The sequence below is a fragment of the Thamnophis sirtalis genome, unplaced genomic scaffold, assembly GCF_051295495.1.
Source record: "Thamnophis sirtalis isolate CommonGarterSnake01/CBP01778 unplaced genomic scaffold, rThaSir2_p1.2 scaffold_3, whole genome shotgun sequence".
NCBI lineage: Eukaryota > Metazoa > Chordata > Lepidosauria > Squamata > Natricidae > Thamnophis > Thamnophis sirtalis.
This window is the reverse complement of record NW_028261383.1, coordinates 143,102,413-143,122,731: the sequence shown is the minus strand read 5'-3', so window position 1 is coordinate 143,122,731 and position 20,319 is coordinate 143,102,413. Positions and strand designations below refer to the sequence as shown.

At 40.9% G+C, this 20,319-nt stretch overlaps 1 protein-coding gene across 1 annotated transcript in view; it reads right to left on the bottom strand.

Moving 5' to 3' along the window:
- Positions 1–20,319, bottom strand: part of KCNH3 (potassium voltage-gated channel subfamily H member 3) — a 79,204-nt gene that overhangs the window by 21,155 nt on the left and 37,730 nt on the right. Inside the window, exons 2-4 of the mRNA XM_087710297.1 lie at positions 10,984–11,217; positions 7,575–7,709; positions 1,428–1,558 (exon numbers count right to left, since the gene is read on the bottom strand). Of these exons, the coding sequence (XP_087566423.1) occupies positions 1,428–1,558; positions 7,575–7,709; positions 10,984–11,217 (500 nt within the window). The remainder of the gene's footprint in view (positions 1–1,427; positions 1,559–7,574; positions 7,710–10,983; positions 11,218–20,319) is intronic.

Sequence of the window (20,319 nt, the reverse complement as noted above, 5' to 3'; positions counted from 1 at the left end):
AAGCATCTGGATTTCAATCATGTGACCACGGGGATGCTGCGACGGTCATAAGTATGAAAAACGATCGCAAGTCACATTTTTCAGTGCTGTTGTAAGCTTGAACGGTCATTAAATGAACTGTTGTAAGCCAAGGGCTACCTGTATGTAATTTCAGGGCTTGTGGTTCCCTAAAAAAGGAGAAGTGTGCAAGAGCTCTCTACGGAGATGGAAGGAACCTCCATGTACGATCACTTTCCCCTCTTGGAGTGTTGGAGGGAACATATTAAAAATGCTCACATGGTTTGCTTGTAAGTTTTTGTACAAATTATCTTGGTCATCAACAGAGATGAGAGAAAGAGAGGGAGAGACAGAGATAGAAAGAAAGAAAGAAAAAGAAAGAAAGAAAGAAAAAAGAAGAAGAGAGACAGAGAAAAGAGAGACAGAAAAAGAGAGAGAAAAAATAGAGAAAGAAAACAGAGAGTGACACAAAGAGAGAGAGGGAGGGAGAGAGATAGAGATAGAGAGAAATGATAAACGTTGGAAACAAACAAATAAGGAGAAATCAATACCCTAATCAAGGAACTACCAAGGAAAAAAAAATCATACCTCAGCACTGGCAGAACGAGCAATGTATATAAACAGGGAGCAAACCCCACACTCACTAGCACTGATGACAGTACCTATTTTGGCAATGAAAAGTTTGCAAGCAAGCAACCAACACAGAGAGCATCAAGGATTCCAAAAGCTGAAATTCCTGCTTTTTAAAATATATTCCTTGATTGGCTCTATTAAACATCAATAGACAGCAAGAGCAAATTGTTGGGGAAGAAAGTCATGTGCATGGTCAGCAGTTGTGGATTTTCTAGCAGTTGTTTGGCCAACACTTGAACTCTTGGAGAGCCAGGGCCATTTTGTATTGACAGAACTGTTGGGGACTCTTGAGGAATGAATCAGGAATTGCTCGACACTAACAATCTCAAAACTGAATTCCCGTGGTTCAGGGAAGATCTTGGATTTGGTTGTGCTTACAGCTCTCCATATAGTTATCATGGTCTCTCTTAGTTACTTTACCACTGATTACCACTGATTTTGGAGTAGTGGGTGAAATAGTGTTACATTCCTTGTCCCCTGTGGTAAACATTCAGCTCTTTCCCCTCATTCAACAAACTGAGATCCTGTAGGGTCCCTTTACTTCTATCCACTAAACTTCTGAAAGCCTGTTTTGCCCTTGGCCTTGTCCAGGAGTTGTATTGATTTACCTTCCCTACTGGTTTCCAAATGTGAGCACACAACCTTCCACGCATGCCCTTTTGGCAAAAAAAGGGCCTAAATGGGATGCCGTAGAACTGGGTCAAGTCGGTGGGGTTACCCGCGATTTCCACTATTGGTTTGGGTGAACCGGTCCGAACCGGTAGAATACCACCTCTGGCATTGACCATACTATGTACCTTGTGGAGTTTGCGTTTTCCTTTGCCCTGCTTCTGGAGATGTCCTGAGAGGTGATAAAGCACAGCCCGGCTTCGCCGACGATTGGCATTGAAGCCTTTAGCTCCAGCTCGGCTGTAACGTCGCCGTCCACCTAGCAAAAGACAAATGCTGGATGATATTTGTTATGTTAGAGCAAGAAGGGTTTGTATCTGCTCTTTCAGCAGTAACCAATGCATTCCCAATGAGAAAATATCTCAAAATTTGAGTTTTAGAGAAATGTTTTCACCGAGATTAAAGACAACATCTACTGCTCCGGAATATTCATATTCAATGCTTTCTTAGAGAACTGTCTTCCTTAGATAATACAGCATAACAGGGCTGGAAGGGACCTTGGAGGTCTTCTAGTCCAACCCTCTGCTCAGGCAGGAGGCCCGATACCATTCCAGACAAGTGTCTGTCAGAGTATTGATGATTTAATAGCTGACGAGCTGCTGTAATGCTGTAATGATGATGCAATGGTATCAATGAGTCAGCAGGGTTATTTTACTCTTTACCACTTTAAGAGACCGTATTATAAAAGAGGCCTTGTTGGGGCATATCTCTCTCTCCGTGTGTGCTTCTGTGCTATAGTTGATGACTGATTGCCTGATTTTGCCTAGTACATGTATGTATATATTCCTTGCAGATAAACCACTATTTGAAAGACAAACCTAGGTTTACTGTATTTTGCTCCTGGGTTGTCTCACAGTAGTCACACTATGTGCATTCTGACAGAGTGTCCAGTTTCTTCTTCAAAATCTCCAGTGATGAAACACCTACAACTTCTGGAGGCAAGCTATTAAACTGATTAATTGTTGTCAACATCAGGAAGTTGGCTCTCTCTTTGTTAAGCTTCCAACTGTTACTACCTGTTTTATCCTCAGATGCTTTGGAGGATATGTGACCCCTCCTCTCTGTGGCAGCCCCTCAAATACTGGAAGACTGATATTGTGTCACCCCTAGTCCTTCTCTTCGTTGGACTCGACTAGACATGCCAAGTTCCTGCAACCGTTCATTGCATTTCATCAATATGTATCTGTTCATTAACATGTCCAGGAAACTGGTCATAATGAGAAAGTAAAATATAGTACAGGGCGGGGCATAACCTTTTCCTAGGGGGTCACAGCAAGATTGACAGCAGTTTACAACTTCCGCGACACCTCATGTTAAAGCCCATAAAAAACTGAATTGAATGAGCTATTAAATGTTAAATTTGTTTCGGTTGAAACTTTGAGAATGAATTTGGAAACTGTGTTGAAAAATCTGGAAAATCGAACGGAACTGTTTGAAGATTTGTTGTGTTCTTATCCACCTCGTTTGAATGCTGTTCGAAGGGCTAATGGTGGTCATACTGACTATTAAATCGTGTCAATAAACTCAGTTTTTGATGGGCTTTCGAATGGTGTATGAATTATTTGTGTTGTTATTACAAGTGTTGCTGTGACCCCCTAGGAAAAGATTATGCCCCGCCCTGTACTATAGATGCCAGTTCAGAAGAAATTTCTAAATTCAATGACCGTCGCTACAAAAGAACTGGAGCCTGAGAGTTAGCTTCTTCTTATTTTTGGATACTATCCTAAATGTTATTGTTGTCTTACATCAGCAGAAATATAATTGGAGAAAAAAGCCCTTTCTTATTTTTGGGGGGAGGGGGTTGAGTGCCTCTGAAATTCCTTCTAGGCCCACTTTCTGCTGTGGCATGAATACCCTTTTTTGTTGTTGATTTGTGAGAATCCTTCACAAGCAACAAATGGGTGTCTTGCACAGACAAAGGGTTGTCAGGAGTCTCATCTAGCAGAGAAGCTCTTCATGTGGCATCACTACTCAAGACAATAAGATAGAGTACAGGTAGTCCTTGACTTACAATCACAATTGAGCTCAACATTTCTGTTGCTCTGTTGTGAAGTGAGCTATTTATTAAATGAATCTTGCTCCATTTTACAACCTTTCTTGCCTCAGTTGTTAAGTGAATCACTGCAGTTGATAAGCAGAGATTGTATCCTACCGGTTTAGCAACCAGTTTGCTGAGACCAAGCTACAAAACACTGCTCTGTAGAACAAAAGTAAAAGATCCTCTGGAAACTAAGGAAAAGGAAAAAGTAGATGGAAGGAGCAGAATTTATTTATTTATAAAATGTATTGGCAGCCCATCTTACCATAGGGTAACTCTGGGTGGCTTACATAAAATCTAAAACATAAAAAGTTAAATTCCAACATTAAAACCAAGGACACATGGGGGAGGGCAGGGGCGGAGGTGGGGATCTGCTATTACTCAATCAACCACCTCCATTGCACCGTTCCCCCACTGGGGCCACAAGCCGACTAGCAAAGCCATGTCTTTAGTCCCTTATGAAAGGAGGATTGGGGACAACCTCACATTGCGGGGGACAAGATGTTTCAGAGGGCAGGAGCAGAGGTGGGTTCCTACTGATTTGAACTGGCTCGGTCGAGTAGGTAGTAACTTGGCCGGCCACGCCCCCGGACCGGTTCTGTCGGCAGTGCCGTAGGGGCCGCCATCCTGTTTTTTGCTTCTATGCATGCACAGAAACTTTTTAAAACTACTGCGCATGTGCGTGTAGTGCACATCAAGCGTGCGTGCCCCTGACGCACATCCCTGAGTGAACTGTCAGTAGAAGAAACCGGAACCCACCCCTAGGCAGGAGCCACAGCACAGAAGGCCCTCTTCCTGGACTCTGACATCCAGAATAATTGGGCTGAGGGGACCAACAGCATGCCTCCGCCAGCATGAGTGATATGGGCCAATCCCAGCGGGGTGAATAGTAACCCTCAAGTAACCTCAACCTATGCCATGAAGGGCTTTAAAGATGATCACCAACACCTTGAATTGCACCCAGAAGTAGACTGGTAACCAATGCAGCTCATGGGTCAGTGGTGTCACAGGGGCCATTCTTGGGGGGGGGGGTCCCAAATTACCCAAGCTGCCATACTCTGCACCAGCTGTAGCTTTAGAATGCTCTTCAAGGGTAGCCCGATGTAGAGCATATTACAGTAGTCCATTTGCGAGATGACTAGGGACTGGACCACTGAGTAAATACATATGCAGCTTATACAGGCAAAAATCAATAGTTAGTCCTTGCCTTACTGGAATTTGGATTGCTAAGTGATGTGCTTGTTAAGCTGCGTGTGACTGAATCCAATTTTACAAATCATTTCTACCATAATTTTTAGGAGAACCACAGAGATCGTTGAGCAAATCATGTGATCATGAAGCGATCCATGTTATCGTTAAGCAAATCTTCTGCAAGTGACTTTGCATGTTGGAAGGCAGGTGGAAAGGTTGCAAATTGTGATCATGGGGCCTTAAAACACGGCAACTGTCATAAATGTGAGCCACCTGCCAGCCACCCCTCTGAATTGCAACCGCTTGGCCGTGGAGGTGGTGCGATGGTCGTAACTTCAAGGATGGGTCCTCAGTTACCTTTTCCAAGGCCTTTGGGAATGACAAGCCATTGTTAATGAATAGTTGTAAGCAGAAGTGGGTTGCAAATTCCAGTGCTACCGGTTCACTTGTGCATGCGCATAACACTTCTGTGCATGCGCAGAAGGATCTGGGCAGGTGGGTGGAGCCTCCCACCACTACCTGTTAACCTGATCTGGGTCAAACCGGGAACAACCCACCTCTGGTTGTAAGCTGAGGGCTACCTCTAAGGGCCACTGTAGTCCTGCAGTTGTAAGGACAATCTGACGATGAATATTATGCTTCGTTTGGTCCTGAGATAAAAGCAGGCAGCTACTGACTGGTGAAATCACAGCAGGATATCTAATTGTCAGGGAACAGGATTCTGATCTCTGTATAATTCTTTAGTCGTACAGTGTTTGCCCAAAATATACGGAACATGGACACATGGTCAATATGTTTAGCATGTTGAGATGCTCCTTATTTATTCCATAAATCTTACTGCTAAAATTGTATGAATGCTATGTTTGCTTGGAACATCCATACTGTGGAATTTTAAAGCAAAGCTGTAGCTCCTTCAATCATAAGAAATGCAGAATGCCTATCCTTGGAGATATTATAGATTTTCCAGAAATGGGAGTTGTGTCTATGGCAAACTGCTCCTATCCTAAATCTACCGCCATGCAACCTGTCGGAAGGAAAATCCATCTGGTTCAGTTTCAAAGACACTGGGAATATGGAGGCTGATTGGAAAGATGGTTTAATGATGACAAAACCAACAGCCATCCTCAGTCAGCTGACCAACTGGTTTGATGAGTAGATGGGTTTTTATAGATTTCAGAGATGCTGCTAGTGTCTGAAATGCACTTAGGAGATTGTGCAATGTAGTGAGCTCTGTGTCTTTTGCTAAATAGTAGCGGGTTAATCCTATTATGTCCTGAAGGGTCATATCCTGTTCTTCTTAATGCCACCACCCTGAAACTGAAGGTCTTTTGGTTTGTACATAGGCTGGCCCAACCTTTCTTAAGAACTGCAGAAGAAACAATTACTACCAACCTACCTTCCATTGAGGACCTGTACACTGCACGAGTCAAAAAGAGGGCCATGAAAATATTTATTTCCTGGACATAAATTGTTTCAACTCCTATCCTCAAAACGACACTATAGAGCACTGCACACCAAAACAACTAGACACAAGGACAGTTTTTCCCAAAACACCATCACTCTGCTAAACAAATAATTCCCTCACCATTGTCAAACCATTCACAAAGGCTGCAATACTATTACTATTAGTCTTCTCATTGTACCTATCATCCATCCTGTCCCACTTATGACTGCAGGACTGTAACTTTGTTGCTTGTATCCTTACGATTTATATTTATATTGGGTGTTTCCTGATTGCTTATTTGTATCCTATGACTATCATTAAGTGTTGTGCCTTATGATTCGTGATGAATGTATCTTTTCTTTTATGTGCACCAAAGACAAATTCCTTGCGTGTCCAATCACACTTGGCCAATAAAGCTATTCTATTCTATTCTATTCTATTCTATTCTATTCTATTCTATTCTATTCTTGGGCACAAAATATCTGTGGGGAGGGGGGCATGAGGCTTTTAAGAAAGTCTGCTTTGTCTTTAAGAGCATGTTTCTCCATTTCTCCCTTTGGGGAAATATAATATTCTGCCTTTTTAATATTTCCAAATATTTCATTCTTCTAGGGGGAGGGGAGGCTTCCCACAAACCGCTGCTACACCAGATTGGGCGGGAGATACTAACATTACCAAAAGGGCTCAATGCTGCAAAGGCTGACACTTACATGAGTATGAATGGATACCATTTAGGACAATAAAAGAAATTGGGGGGTGGGGAAAGGGAGACCAGAAAGTACAACATTTTCACATCATGTTCATACTTTATAAAGAAATGAAGACAAGTAAAAATAGACAGAATTAGCTGCATGGATGGCTAATTAATGAAAGCTCAAATGCCACTAGTAACTTCATACGTTGTTTGGTGAATAATATACAGTGATATGCCAAAGAACATCTTTTTGGCAGATCTCCTGCACCTGTAACAATGCACACGACACGCCAACAGATTCATCAGCCTTGAGTTGAGGAAGCTTCGTCTATTAGGGTACTGTATTCCAATTGGAAAAGACCTAGGATCCTTGCCAGCAGACTGAGTCTTCAGTCGTGCTACCACGAGGTCCTACAAGTCTTTCCTTGGCATCTGAAGCAGTTTTATTTACATGCCCTCTTAATTTCATTTATGCACCACTGAACATTTGTTTGCAGAATGCTTGACTCTCGTTTTGAGAACTGTGCGTGGATTTTAAAAAATCACAGGGTGGTAACCGGAAGGAGAGGGAGAAAATACTGTTGCTATCATCATCACCATCATCATCATCATCATCATCATCATCATCATCCAACATTTGAAGGAAGGAAGACATTCCTTATTGATCTCACAATCTCTTGAGGATTCTTAAACTTCTGTGATCCAGTAACCCACCGCCCAGGTATATGGCAATACAATCCCCATCGTACCATAGCTAGCATGGACAATGGAGCATGGGGGAGTTGTACTCCAAAATCTCAGGAGGCCACAAATTGGTGCCCTCAAAGATAAGGTTGTACCCCAGTTTACACATTTTTCCTTTACTCCACCTCCTCCCCACCACACTTCCATCACTGGCTTTATCTCACCTCCTTCCTTCCAGTTTTCTGTGGATGCTCTGGTTTTGGTCTCTGTGATGTCTTTGTGGGAGACTAGAAAAAGAGCCACTTCCCCCTTTTCATTCTTGATAGGCACCACATCCAAGAGACACCAGAAAGGGACACCTAAAAAGATAAGGAGCCATGTGAGTTGATGATCCTAGGATGTGGGTCAGGGAATGATCTTCTCCACTGCCATCCCCAGCACCATCTTTCTCTGCAGTTGCAAACTCTTTCTGGAGACCTACGAAATGGCGGGAAAGAAAAGCAGGTCGGCAACTCTTCACAGAAGGCTCAGTGTAGAAGATGGGGCTTCACTGAACAAAGAGGTTGCTGCTCCCAGGTTCTGAAAATCCCAAATAGGGGGTGCCAGCTTTCCTCCTTCCTGTACAAGCAAGGACCATTCTATATTCAGCCTGGCTTTTGACCTTCAATGTGTTATGCTTTGCTAAATGGGTGCTATGTCCTTATGTATTTTTAATACAATTGCTTGTACATCAAAGTCTTATTAGCTGATTGGTGGTGAGCTTTAATCATCATCATAAATGTGGCTGTGTGCGCACTTCTGAGCACACAGGTAATACCTCTGCTGTGTGAGCATGGGTCCAGTTCAAGGTGTTGGTTACCAACTTAAAAACCCTTCATGGCCTGGGACCACCAGGCTACCTGAAGAACCATCTTATTCTAATTACATTGACCCAGATAGGCAGAGAGGGTAAGTGACAGACCTATTTGACTGAAAGAATCTAGGAAGAAAGTTTTCTCTGTTGTGACCCCTGCCCTATGGAACATCTTGCCCCCTTAGGTGAGGCTACCCACCCCACCCCCACTCTTCTGGCCTTTTGGAACTGGCATGGAAGTCTAATAATGGTATGCAATTTGGGGGGGTTGCTTGATGGTGTTTCTTCCATCTTTTTAATTCTGTTTTTTAACTGTGCCTTTTTATATGGCTTTACAGTTTTCCTCTGTAAACCTCTCACTCCGATAGCAAAATAAGCAGTATACACCTTTAAAAAATAAAATAAAATTACATTTTTATCTTTTGTTCTATTGTTAGTTGTATTATGACCTGGTTTGATGAGAAGAAAAGCAGGAATTGAGCCAAAGAATTAGCATTGAAACTGGCTGAAAGTCCTAGAAATAATTCTGGTTTCATTTCTATTACGTTTTATAGATGCTGAACTACAAAAGAAAAATGGGAAATTAATACTGTATATGGAAACAGTGGCACGATTATTGTATGCACAAAGAAGAACAAAATAACCACAGTAGAAGATAGGATTATAAAATTGATGGAGCTCGTAGAAATGGCAAAGTTATCCAATTTTTTCAGGGAAAAACAAGAGAAAGACTTTAAAAAAATCTGGAAGCCTTAAAAGGATTTTTTGTTAAAATAAGGAAAGACTGAATTGATGATTTATGGACTTGGGGATTGAAAGGGTTAAAGAGAAGAAGAAACAATAAGATGGCAATTACTTGGTAGGAAAGGGTGGAAGTTATAACTGAGCTCCCTTTTTCTAACTTTCTTATTTTTCCCTTCCTTTTTTTCTTTCTTTGCACCTTTTTCACTGACTTTTCTTTACCTAAAGGTAAAGGTTCCCCTCGCACATATGTGCTAGTCATTCCTGACTCTAGGGGGTGGTGCTCATCTCTGTTTCAAAGCTGGAGCCAGCACTGTCCGAAGAGGTCTCTGTGGTCATGTGGCCAGCATGACTAAAAACTGAAGGTGCTGTCACCTTCCCACCAAAGGTGGTCTCTATTTTTCTACTTGCATTTTTACATGCTTTTGAACTGCTAGGTTGGCAGAAGCTGGGACAAATAACGGGAGCTCACTCCGTTACGCGGTGCTAGGGTTTCAAACCGCTGACCTGCGAACCTTTCTGACTGACATGCTCAGCATCTTAGCAACTGAGCCACTGCATCCCTATTTCTTTACCTACTTTATCCCTTTTTCTAAATTTTATTGGCTTTAATCTCTTAATTTAATAAATTATTAAATTTATAAATTTAATAAAACGTGCGTTTGTGTGTAGGTGGGTATATAAATGGATCCACTGCAGTATACATATTTATTAGTATGGTGACATCCACCTCCACTTGTTGCCCCAGTGCTGGTATCCGCTTCTCACGGTTGTTGAATAAACCTCTCCTCTATCTGTTGGCCTCCTTTATTCATTGGGTAAAGAATTGTTATTCCACAACATGGCACTCACCATCTGCTCTTAAAACATCTTTGGTGTTCACGCAGAAGTGGGAGGGATGGTGTGAACAAATCTCAGCATGCATGTAGGTGTGTGACTATGGGCATTCCTAAGCATGCTAAATTAAATAGCAGTCTTTTTCCCCCCAACTCCTTCCTCCTTGGCAATGGAGAGACTCACAGATCAAGGATATATATAGGGGAGACAGACAATTCAACCAAGGGCACCAGTTTTGGGGTGTAGAGGCTGTCCTTGAGCCCCCCCCTACACACTTTCAGTTGAAACAAAAACCAGGGAGCAGGCAGGGGAAAGGTCTGGAAAGCCGCTCCTGTTCATGCTAGATGTGAAGAAAAGAAATTGCTCCAAGGCTCACATTCAATGTTCTTCACACTTGAAATGCTTCCAGAAGGATCTCTGTTGCAAGAGGTCCAGATAGAAAACACAATAAGAGCACTGCCATTTTCACAGTTGTGTAGAATAGGGAAGCAGAGGCAGCACAATTTGCTTAGCCAGCCTGAGCCGCTAACATTCGCTTGCTGCATATTATTAAAGATCTACTTTTCCAGCTAATTTTCTCTCAAGCAATATTCATAACACAAAAACACACAGAGGGAGACACAGGAGGGGGGGCAGGCAGGGGTGAAATCCACTTACCTTTGCTACCAGTTCGGTAGCAAGGTGAGCACACTCACTCGCTTCACTCGCACGCACCACCTCCACACATGTGCAGGACCTCCCATGCATGCGCAGAGCATCAAAAAGGTAAGGTAAGCGAACAGCGAGGGGGGGGGGAATCCGTTGTCCTGTGTGATTTATATTAGCTAGAAAGCAGGAAATCCTGTTTTCTAGCTAATATAAATCGTGCATCACAACTGATCGTCGAAAAAATGGTCATTTATTTATTTTACTAACGGTTCAGGTGAACCAGTAGCATTTTTACTACCAGTTTGGGCGAGCCAGTCCGAACCGGTAGCATTTCACTCTGTCAGTCAGTCAGTCAGTCAGTCAGTCAGTCAGGCAGGCAGGCAGGCAGGCAGGCAGGCAGGCAGGCAGGCAGGCAGGCAGGCAGGCAAATAGACAAAGAGACAAGCTCACTGTCTACATTATCTACTTCAACTTCCATTTTCCAGTCCCTGGTACAAACTTTCCCCCAATGTTTACTTGGCAATTCAAAGTATGTTCTCAGAAACCAGACTCACCACTTTTCCTGTAGAGGATGAGCTCAGCTTTAAATTCCTTGCGCTCATCAAGGGCTTTGCGGATCTGGGTGCGCACCAGCTCACTGGTGTCAGGCCCATAGAGGAAGTTGCAGGCACAGCAACGTTGCATGACCTCAGCCCGGGAGAAACCGGTCAGTTCACAGAAGCCATCAGAACAGTACACCACCGGAAAGGCTCCCCGGACCTGGGCATTGCCCAGGACAAAATTACTGTCTGAGGAGAAAAAGAAAAGAGACAATGATCACTAGCCTGGCTATCTCAGCTATCTCAGAGAAAATCCCTTAGTCAACCTGGTGTCCACTAAGTGAGTTGCTCGGCAGCTGGGTTTCCCAACCTTGGCAATTTTAACAAATGTGGACTTCAACTCCCAGAATTCCCGAGCAAGCATGGCTGCCTTGGGAATTCTGGGAGTTGAAGTCATGTGTCTTAAAGTTGGAAAACCCTGCTTATAGCAGGGGTGTCAAACTAGCACCCACAGGCTGGATGCATCACGCACTGGCCACGCCCACCCCCATTTTAGAAAGTGGGGAAAAGTCGCAATATGTCACATGATGACAATGTGACACCATGAGTTTGACACCCTTGATCTATAGTTTTGATCTTTGAGACACCAACTTTCAGGACTCTTACCTAAATGTTGATATTGAATTGTTATTGTTGAAAAGCACTGGTGTACTTTATTCACTAATACACATGACAGTCAATGCTTGACTTCATTATGACTACCCTATAAAATTTTTGAAAGGCCTAGCTTGAAGCAAGTATTCATGATGATTAGGTCATGATGAGGATTGATATCTTAGCCAGTAATCTTATATACACTTAGCAGTAAGTCCCATTGGAATCAGTAGAATTTACTTAATTTGGGGGGGTATATTAAATTTCACTATATATCACATTTCTTAGTTTTCCAGAATATTTGTAATCACACTACATATTTATTAATGACATAAATGCTGTTAGCATAATGTTTATAGTTTAAAACAACTGCTACTACTGAAACACAAAATCTACCAGGATCTCATCCAGACTGCAATTAGCTGGAAGAAATATTTTCTCTCATGGCTAGACGTTGCCCCCAATATGGTAACAAAATAACAATGGCAGTGAAAATGAGAGAAACCATTCTTAAGTCTTACGTACGTCATTTTCTCATAGAAACTTATAGTGTTGCTAGAAGCAACTTCTAGAATCATCCAATCACTGCTTTGCCAAAATAGCAGCAATAAAAACAAGATTCATCTTAATGAAACGTTTGAAACTAAATTGAAACAAGTTTGGACAGCAAACCGCTACCAAGATTCGTGTAACTCTAACAATGGCCAAATGCTGCTAAGAAGTTGGTTGAAGTCACTAACCAAGTTAGTTGGTTCATTTCAGAAGTGGGTTCCTACCGGTTCGGACTGGTTCAGCCGAGTAGGTAGTAACTCGGTTGGACATGCCTCTGAACTGGTTCTATCAGAATTGGCGTAGGCACCGCCATTTTGTGTTTTGCTTCTGCACATGCGCAGAAGCAATATTTTTATTACTGCGCATGTGTGTATTGCGTGCATCAAGCGTGCACGCATCCGCAGTGCACCTCTGAGCGAATCAGCAGTAACAGAAGCTGGAACCCACACCTGGTTCATTATCACCACTATATATGCATACTTTGTTTATTCAATAGTTGATCAGCCATCTGATGTCCCCCTGATGCCCATTGGACCATTAAAACCATGAAATGCTAGCAAGAGAGGCAACACATCTGTGTTGTAGGACTGTAGTTCCTTTGCATCTCAACTGCACTAGTTTGGGGGTAGGTTGCTACCTTTACTGCTATGAATCAGCCTGAGTTTGTAATGTGGGATTGAGACAATAGGTTATACTAGGAAGGAAGGATGTGGAGGATTGTGGGTTTTTGGTGCTCTCTAAACTTGGTGTTTTTCTTGCAGATGTTTCATTACCAAGCTAGATAACATCATCAGTACCAAGAAAAGGAAAGACTGGAATGTATCTCTGAGCGAGATGCTGTAGCAGAGTGTGGATGCTTTTGAGGGACAGACAAAGATGAGGAGGTAGGTTGTAATCCATGACAGTCTATCTGGCATATTAAATTTGCCAATCTTTCAAATGCACAAAGCTCTAGTAAAAGCTTTGCTGGGATTATTTATTTATTTGTTCTGTTTGTTTGTTTGCACCCTTCCTTTATTTATTTATTTTTACAAATACCTCAAAACGGCAAACATATCCAACACATCTCCTCTCCCTATTTTTCCCACCACAACAATCCTGCGAGGTGAGTTGGGCTGAGAGAGATTGACTGGCTTCAAAATCACCCAGCCGGCTGTCATGGCTAAGGTGGGACTAGAACTCACAGTCTTCCAGTTTCTAGCTTGGTGCCTTCACCACTAGACATCCTGGCTGAGGCAGGGGTTAGAAATAGAACTTTCCAAGAAGGCTGGCCATCAGCTGCAGTCTGGAGGGAAAGGGGAAGAGAGGAACCATGGACTAGAGCTGGGATCTCAGGAAGCCCTACGTGCCTCGTTCCACAGATGCCTCACAGGGAGGGAGTGAAGCCATATTCTTACTTCTTTCCCCACTCTCTTCCCAGGAGTTGGCACCATCTGGTGCATCTCCAGTTTCTGACTATTTTTACCCTGTTTGTTCTGTGCAGAGTTTAGTCATCGCCTGCGGCAGCTGGACTCAAACCCCCAACTTCTCACCAGGCAGAAAAAGCCAAAGCCCATCCCCAGCCCTGCCTGATCCATTTGCATAGATTTGAATAGGAAAAAGTGTTACCTGAATGGTAACACAGAGATGCTGGAGGGACATTTCCATATCCAGAGAAGAAAAAGGGAAACAAACAACCCAAAGAAGAATGGAGAGAGAAGGAGATTTGATGCAGAAGAATGTAATCTAGTGGCTAAATGGGAGGATGAGGGAATGGAGGAGAGAGTCCCTAGTTTTTAGGATTCCTTAGAAATTCCAGGAAAGTTGGACATGTGCTCACCCTTCCTGATTGTACCTGAAATTTAACAACAAATACTTCCAACTGTCTAACTAACAACTCGTTGAAATTGCAATCAATGTTAAAATAATTCAAAAAGCCACGATACACGAAAGACACAGAAGCTTTGCACGGTATGAATGGAAGGTAACAAATGTTCAGGTATAAGCAAAACATATTTGTTATATTTATTAGATTGAAAGAGTACTGAAAACCATCTCTGCAGTAGCAGGCAAAGAGAGTTGTTCACAAAATTGTGCTATTGCCGTACTCAGAATGTCTCTTTTGCATAGACACACCATGTTTTTTTTAAAGTGTGCAAGGACCAGTCCTTATGGAGAACTTTATAGAGTCCCCTCCCGCCAACAAAAACCTTTCACTGCTGATAAGAACCCTCCTTCCCCCAATAAAAAGATCTCAAGGACAAAGGAAGGTTGTACAATCTTTTTTCCCAACCAGGAAAAATTATAGGGAAAAAGAATGGAAGGAAAAAAATCTGGCCTCCTTCTTCAAGTTGATAGAAGATGGGCGGCATATAAATTTAATTTATTGTTCTAGCAAGATGGGCAGTATGCAAATTTAATGCACAAAGAAATAAATAAAAGAAAAATAAATAGAAAATCTTGCAGTACCAACATGTTTCCCAGGGCCATTCCATACACCCAGAAGTGCAACTAGATTGCTGAAGAAATCTTTCATAGCATGCATATTATGTGTGGGAATGAGAACCTGTATTGTATATTGTGTATCTCTGTGGCTAAAAGTGTAAATGAACTGTTTAAAGAGGACTACAAGAAGAACCTGTCAAAACAGAAATCCTTTGAATCAGAACTTCTCATTTTGATAACACGTTATAGTTAATTGGTAGAATCAAAATCTTTGTGTTACAAAAGTAAGGAAAAGAATCTGCAGACAAACTCAAAGTGGTTTTTTTTTAGCATTTTACTCCCCATTCAATTTTGAGTAAGCAATTGTTCCTACAGACAGCTTCCTGCAAGGTATTTTGAAAATAGAATATTATTTGTAGGTTCTGAGTTTTGTTTCTAAAATAGTGGCTCTTGAGACAAACACGCTTGTAAAGTGGAAAGAGCCATTGAAGCTGCCAGAGTTAAAGCAATAGTCAGAGCCTTGCATATACAATAGAATATTACATTTTCAAAACAGAGAGCTTTGTTTTAAGTGTCATAATTTCAGCTAATTGTCTAAATATTGAGAGGCACAGCTGGCTTCACGTTTAACATTCAATTGTAAGAAATGCATCAAAGACCCAATAAATTCCATTTCAAAAAGCTGGTGTCCCCCCTTTCTCTTTTGCCTAATCAGTGCAAAGTCATCAGGATGTTTGTCAAAAACTCAGCCCTTCCTTCTTCTTCACATCAAAGGGAGGATTGGTGTCCAAACCTGTGGGGAAGACACTCTTTCAACCCGCAAGAGAAACAGTGTATGGGTACCAAGGCAATGGGACACCAGGGAAATGGCCCTATAACTAGTGGTGACGCAGTGCAAGTGGACTGTTTTCAGAAACACACATATGAAGCTGGGACTGGTAACACTTCTTGTAAAAAAATAAAATAAAATAAAATAAAATAATAATAAAATAAAATAAAATATAAAATAAAATAAATAAAATAAAATAAAAAATAAAATAAAATATAAAATAAATAAAATAAAATAAAAAATAAAAAATAAAATAAAATGATAAATAAAAATAAAATAAAATAATAAATTAAAATAATAAAATAAAATAAAATAAAGTAAATAAAATAATAAAATAAAATATAAAAATAAAATAAAATAATAAAATAATAAAATAATAAAATAATAAAATAATAAAATAATAAAATAACAAAATAATAAAATACTAAAATACCAAAATACTACTACTACTACTACTACTAATAATAATAATAATAATAATATAAAATAATAATAATATATAAATAAAATAAATAAAATAAATAAAATAAATAAAATAAATAAAATAAATAAAATAAATAAAATAAATAAAATAAATAAAATAAATAAAATAAATAAAATAAATAAATAAAATAAATAAATAAATAAAATAAATAAAATAAATAAAATAAAATAAATAAAATAAATAAAATAAATAAAATAAATAAAATAAATAAAATAAAATAAATAAAATAAATAAAATAAATAAAATAAATAAAATAAATAAAATAAATAAAATAAATAAAATAAATAAAATAAATAAAATAATAAATAAAATAAATAAATAAAATAATAAATAAATAAAATAAATAAATAAATAAAATAAAATAAATAAAAACAAAATAAAAATAAATAAAATAAAATAAAATAAAATTAAAATATCCTACAGGTACAGGCCAAAATTCTATAGATTAAACTGGGTTGAAATAGTGAATTTGTGCCACCTGGGAATTGTAGTGCTGTGTATGGAGTGCCTGCTAAGAATGCCCCTACATTTTTGTCAACAGATGTACTACAACACCCAGGATTCTTCAGAGAGAACACTGATGGCTCAACATAGATACAGAGATAAAGTAGATAGCATTAATATATCCATGAAATGGAGGTCTCCTCAGGCCTTGCGTGATTTCCAGGTTAAGCTAACGTTCTTGCTTCCTTGGTTGAAATTTAGCAGTTTCAAATGTAGGTAAAGGCATCAGCCTATTAGAAAGCACCCAGATCAGGATTAAGTAACTCCTTTACTAAGGAGTCAGATGGCACAATTGATATGGAAGCTACTGAACTGGAATCTGATGGCTGAATAGTTGGGAAAACAAAAAAGAACCTTTAATTTCAGCATCCTTATCTTAACACTTCCTTCTCTGCAGAGCAAACTACTGTAAGAGTTTATCCTCACATCCTGCTTACCGTGACACAACTCTTTAGTAACCTTTTGGAAGGAGCATGTCCTTGTGACATGTTCCTGTCAACCGACAGCTGAAACAGCCCAAAGTAATTTTTAGCATTCTAGTTTTGCAGCCATGTTTTCCCTCTTCTCCCAACACAAAACCTTCTCCCAACACAAAACATCAGGACAATCCAGGAAAGTAATCTGCTTAACTCCCATTGACCCATCTTATCTGCTGTATAAACCTCTCTCTCTCTCTCTCCATCCAGTTATTGGAAGCACTCTGCTTCTCTATCCCTCTGGTTTTTGCTGTGAGAATAACCAAATTCCTGACCTATAGAATATAGAATAACATAGTTGGGAGGGTTATCCTGGCAATCTTCTAATCCAGTGATGGCGAACCTATGACACACGTGTCAGTGCTGACACACACGCGTAGCCATTTGGGGTGACACGCACAGGATTTCATGCGATTCATCCTCGGCTCCTGCACGGCCGCCGAGGATGAAAGAATCTGTGCTGGAGGAACGGGGGGGCGGGACGTGTGATCTCCCCCGCCCACACTCACTTACTGTATCGCCGCCGCCCCTTTCTGAGCGCAGGGGCTGCTGGTAAGGCGTGCGTGCCATGCGCACACACGTCATCAACGCGGCGAGGGAGGACCCGCAGGAGAGGAGCGTGGGAACAGTGCACGCCTCTCTCCAGTCAGGCCGGCACAGAGAGTCTACTCCTGGTTAGTTAAAGAATTCGCCCTCCCCCTCACTTATCTCAGTTCACGGCAGGGCTGTGGAGTCTGCTGCTTCCAGCTCCACGTCCTCATCAACATGCCGCTCCGGCCCACCCCCGCTATGAATATTCATATTCTTCGCCCTCGCGTCACTAGGAATATTCATAGCAGGGGCGGGCTGGAGCGGCATGTTGATGAGGACGTGGAGCTGGAAGCAGCCGACTCCACAGCCCTGGTTCACGGCACCCCAAACAAGTTCAATAATATCAAGGGCAACATATGAAATCGACTGATGAACAAAGAAGTTACTAAGCAGGTATGTTAAATAATTTGTTTTTGGTTTATTAAATACAATTATATATTGCAATTATACATTTTTGTAGTTTAAACTATAAATTGCGCAAAATTATGTTTTTGTCGAAGTGACACACAACGCGAGTTATGCTCAATTTTTTGCCGATTTTTGACACACCACGCCAAAAAGGTTGCCCATCACTGTTCTAATCCAACCCCCTGCTTAAGCAGCAGACCCTATAACTTGTCTAATGTTTGTCCAGTCTATTCTTAAAAATCTCCAGTGATAGAGCACGCATAGTTTCTGGAAGCAAGCCATTCCACTGATTAATTGTTGTCAGTGTCTCCTTAGTTCTTGGCTGTGTCAGTGAAAATCTTCAAGATGGCGGACTGTGTTGACAGAAGCCCTGGCCTTTCCATACATCAAAAGGGGTGGGCTTTGACTGGAGGATTGCACTGGCCACCCTGCAGATCTTGAGCCTTCTGTAGATGCCTCTGCTTGCCATCCTAATAGAGAGTCAACCTTTGCAAGATGGATGGTGCAGCGGAGCAATGGAAGCTTTGCTCTGGCAGCTCTCCACGGTTGCCAGAGTCTGAATCTGTCAATCTTCTGCTCTTCACACTGAATAGCTCTGGTTATTGTGTGTGTGTGTGCGTATCTGTGTGTTGGAAAGATCATAAGATAATAATTGTCATTTACAGCCAAAAGATCAGAATACAGAGAATATAAAGAATCCTAATGAGGCATAATGGTTAGGGTGTTGAATTAACTAGGAGACCCTGGGTTCAAATCCAGTTTCAGTCACTGAACCTCACTGGATAGCTTTGAGGCAGTTGCTTCCTCACTCCCAAGGAAGTGTTGGGCTCTCGCTGTGGAGAAAATGGGAGGAGAGAGTGCCATGTATGTTGCCTTTATCTCCTGGAGGAAAGGTGGGATATAAATCTAAAAAGTAAAAACATATAAACCATTGGTGGCACAATGGATAAAGTGCATCATTGCAAGCAAAAACTCTGCACTCAGCCTGGAGTTTAATCTTGATGGACTTCAAGATTGACTCAGTCCTCCATCCTTCCGAGGTTGGTAAAATGAGGAGCCAGATTGTTGGCGGACAATATGTTGACTCTGAAAACTGCTTAGAAAGGGCTGTAAAGCGATATATAAGTCTAAGTGCTATTGCTACCACAAATGCAAATAATGCTTCTATCCACCCACTGAATGCAGTAAAGCACTATCAGGCAGTCGTCTTCGTCTTATGCCAAATCCATCATTGCACATTGGCGATCATGTTGGCAATCCTATTTTTGTCAGCAGCCGCATGAATAAGTGCTGCTGAGTTTTGTCCACACCAGTCCCTTAGGTTTTGAAGCCATGATGTTCTTCTTCTGGACCTCGTTTGCCTTCAACCTTTCCCTGGAGGATTAAGTATGCCATATTTTTCTGGGTGTTGCATCACATGTCCAAAATATTCTAACTTTTGCTTTTTAATGGCTTTGATTATTTCCCTTTGCTTTCCCAGATGGCTTATCACCTCCTCATTTGTGATTTTGTCAACCTAACTTATACATAACAGCTGTCTGTGAATCCACATTTCAAATGCTTCTAGTTTCTTCAAGTGATTTTCTGTCAGAGACCAACTCTACTCTGTAGAGCAGGATAGAGAAGATATAACATCAGACAAGCCTGATTTTCAGTCTTAGGCTTATATCGTGACTGCAGAAAACCTTTTTTATTTTGAAGAATGCTGTTTGAGCTTTCTCTATCCTTGTCTTTACTTCACTGATCATGTCCCAGCTTTCATGTAAATGAGAACTGAGGTAATGCTAAATGCTATTGCTATAAAGTTGGAAAAGCATGCCTGTGCAACCCCATATGTGGAATGGGGGATGGAGAGAAGAGGCATTTTGCTTGACCAAAACTTAGTTGGGGGGAATTTAGCATCAGGAAGGAGAGGGAAAAGGGGAAAAGAGATGCAATAGCAGTAGCACTTTCTCATTTTATATTTCAAATCAGCCCTTCCTTTCACTCTGGCAGATTTTGGTGGAGGAAGCTTCATTTGACCTACCGTTGATCAACCTACCGCTGATTTAGTAGCACAGTTTCTGACATTACTTTATAAAATAAGGACAGCTACTGAACATGACATTTTAAAAAACATTAATTTTATTTTTTTTAAAGTCCTAATGCCGTATTCCTTAAATCCACCTATTGTCCTTTTCTACAAGGAATCTGGTTCTGGGGAAGATTATTATAAAATCCTCTACTCTCCCCTGAGTCTGGATAGATTCTGTGGGTATGTTCTATAGAGGAAAAACTCCTATAAGATTAAAGTATGTTTCAGTTTGGCTCTCAGATGTTTTCTTAACATAATTATATCTCTATATAAGTCATTTTAAGGGGAAGAAAAAGCTTAAGGTGGCTTAAAAATAGTCACACAGTCCTAGCACTCACAATGCAAGTGAAACATT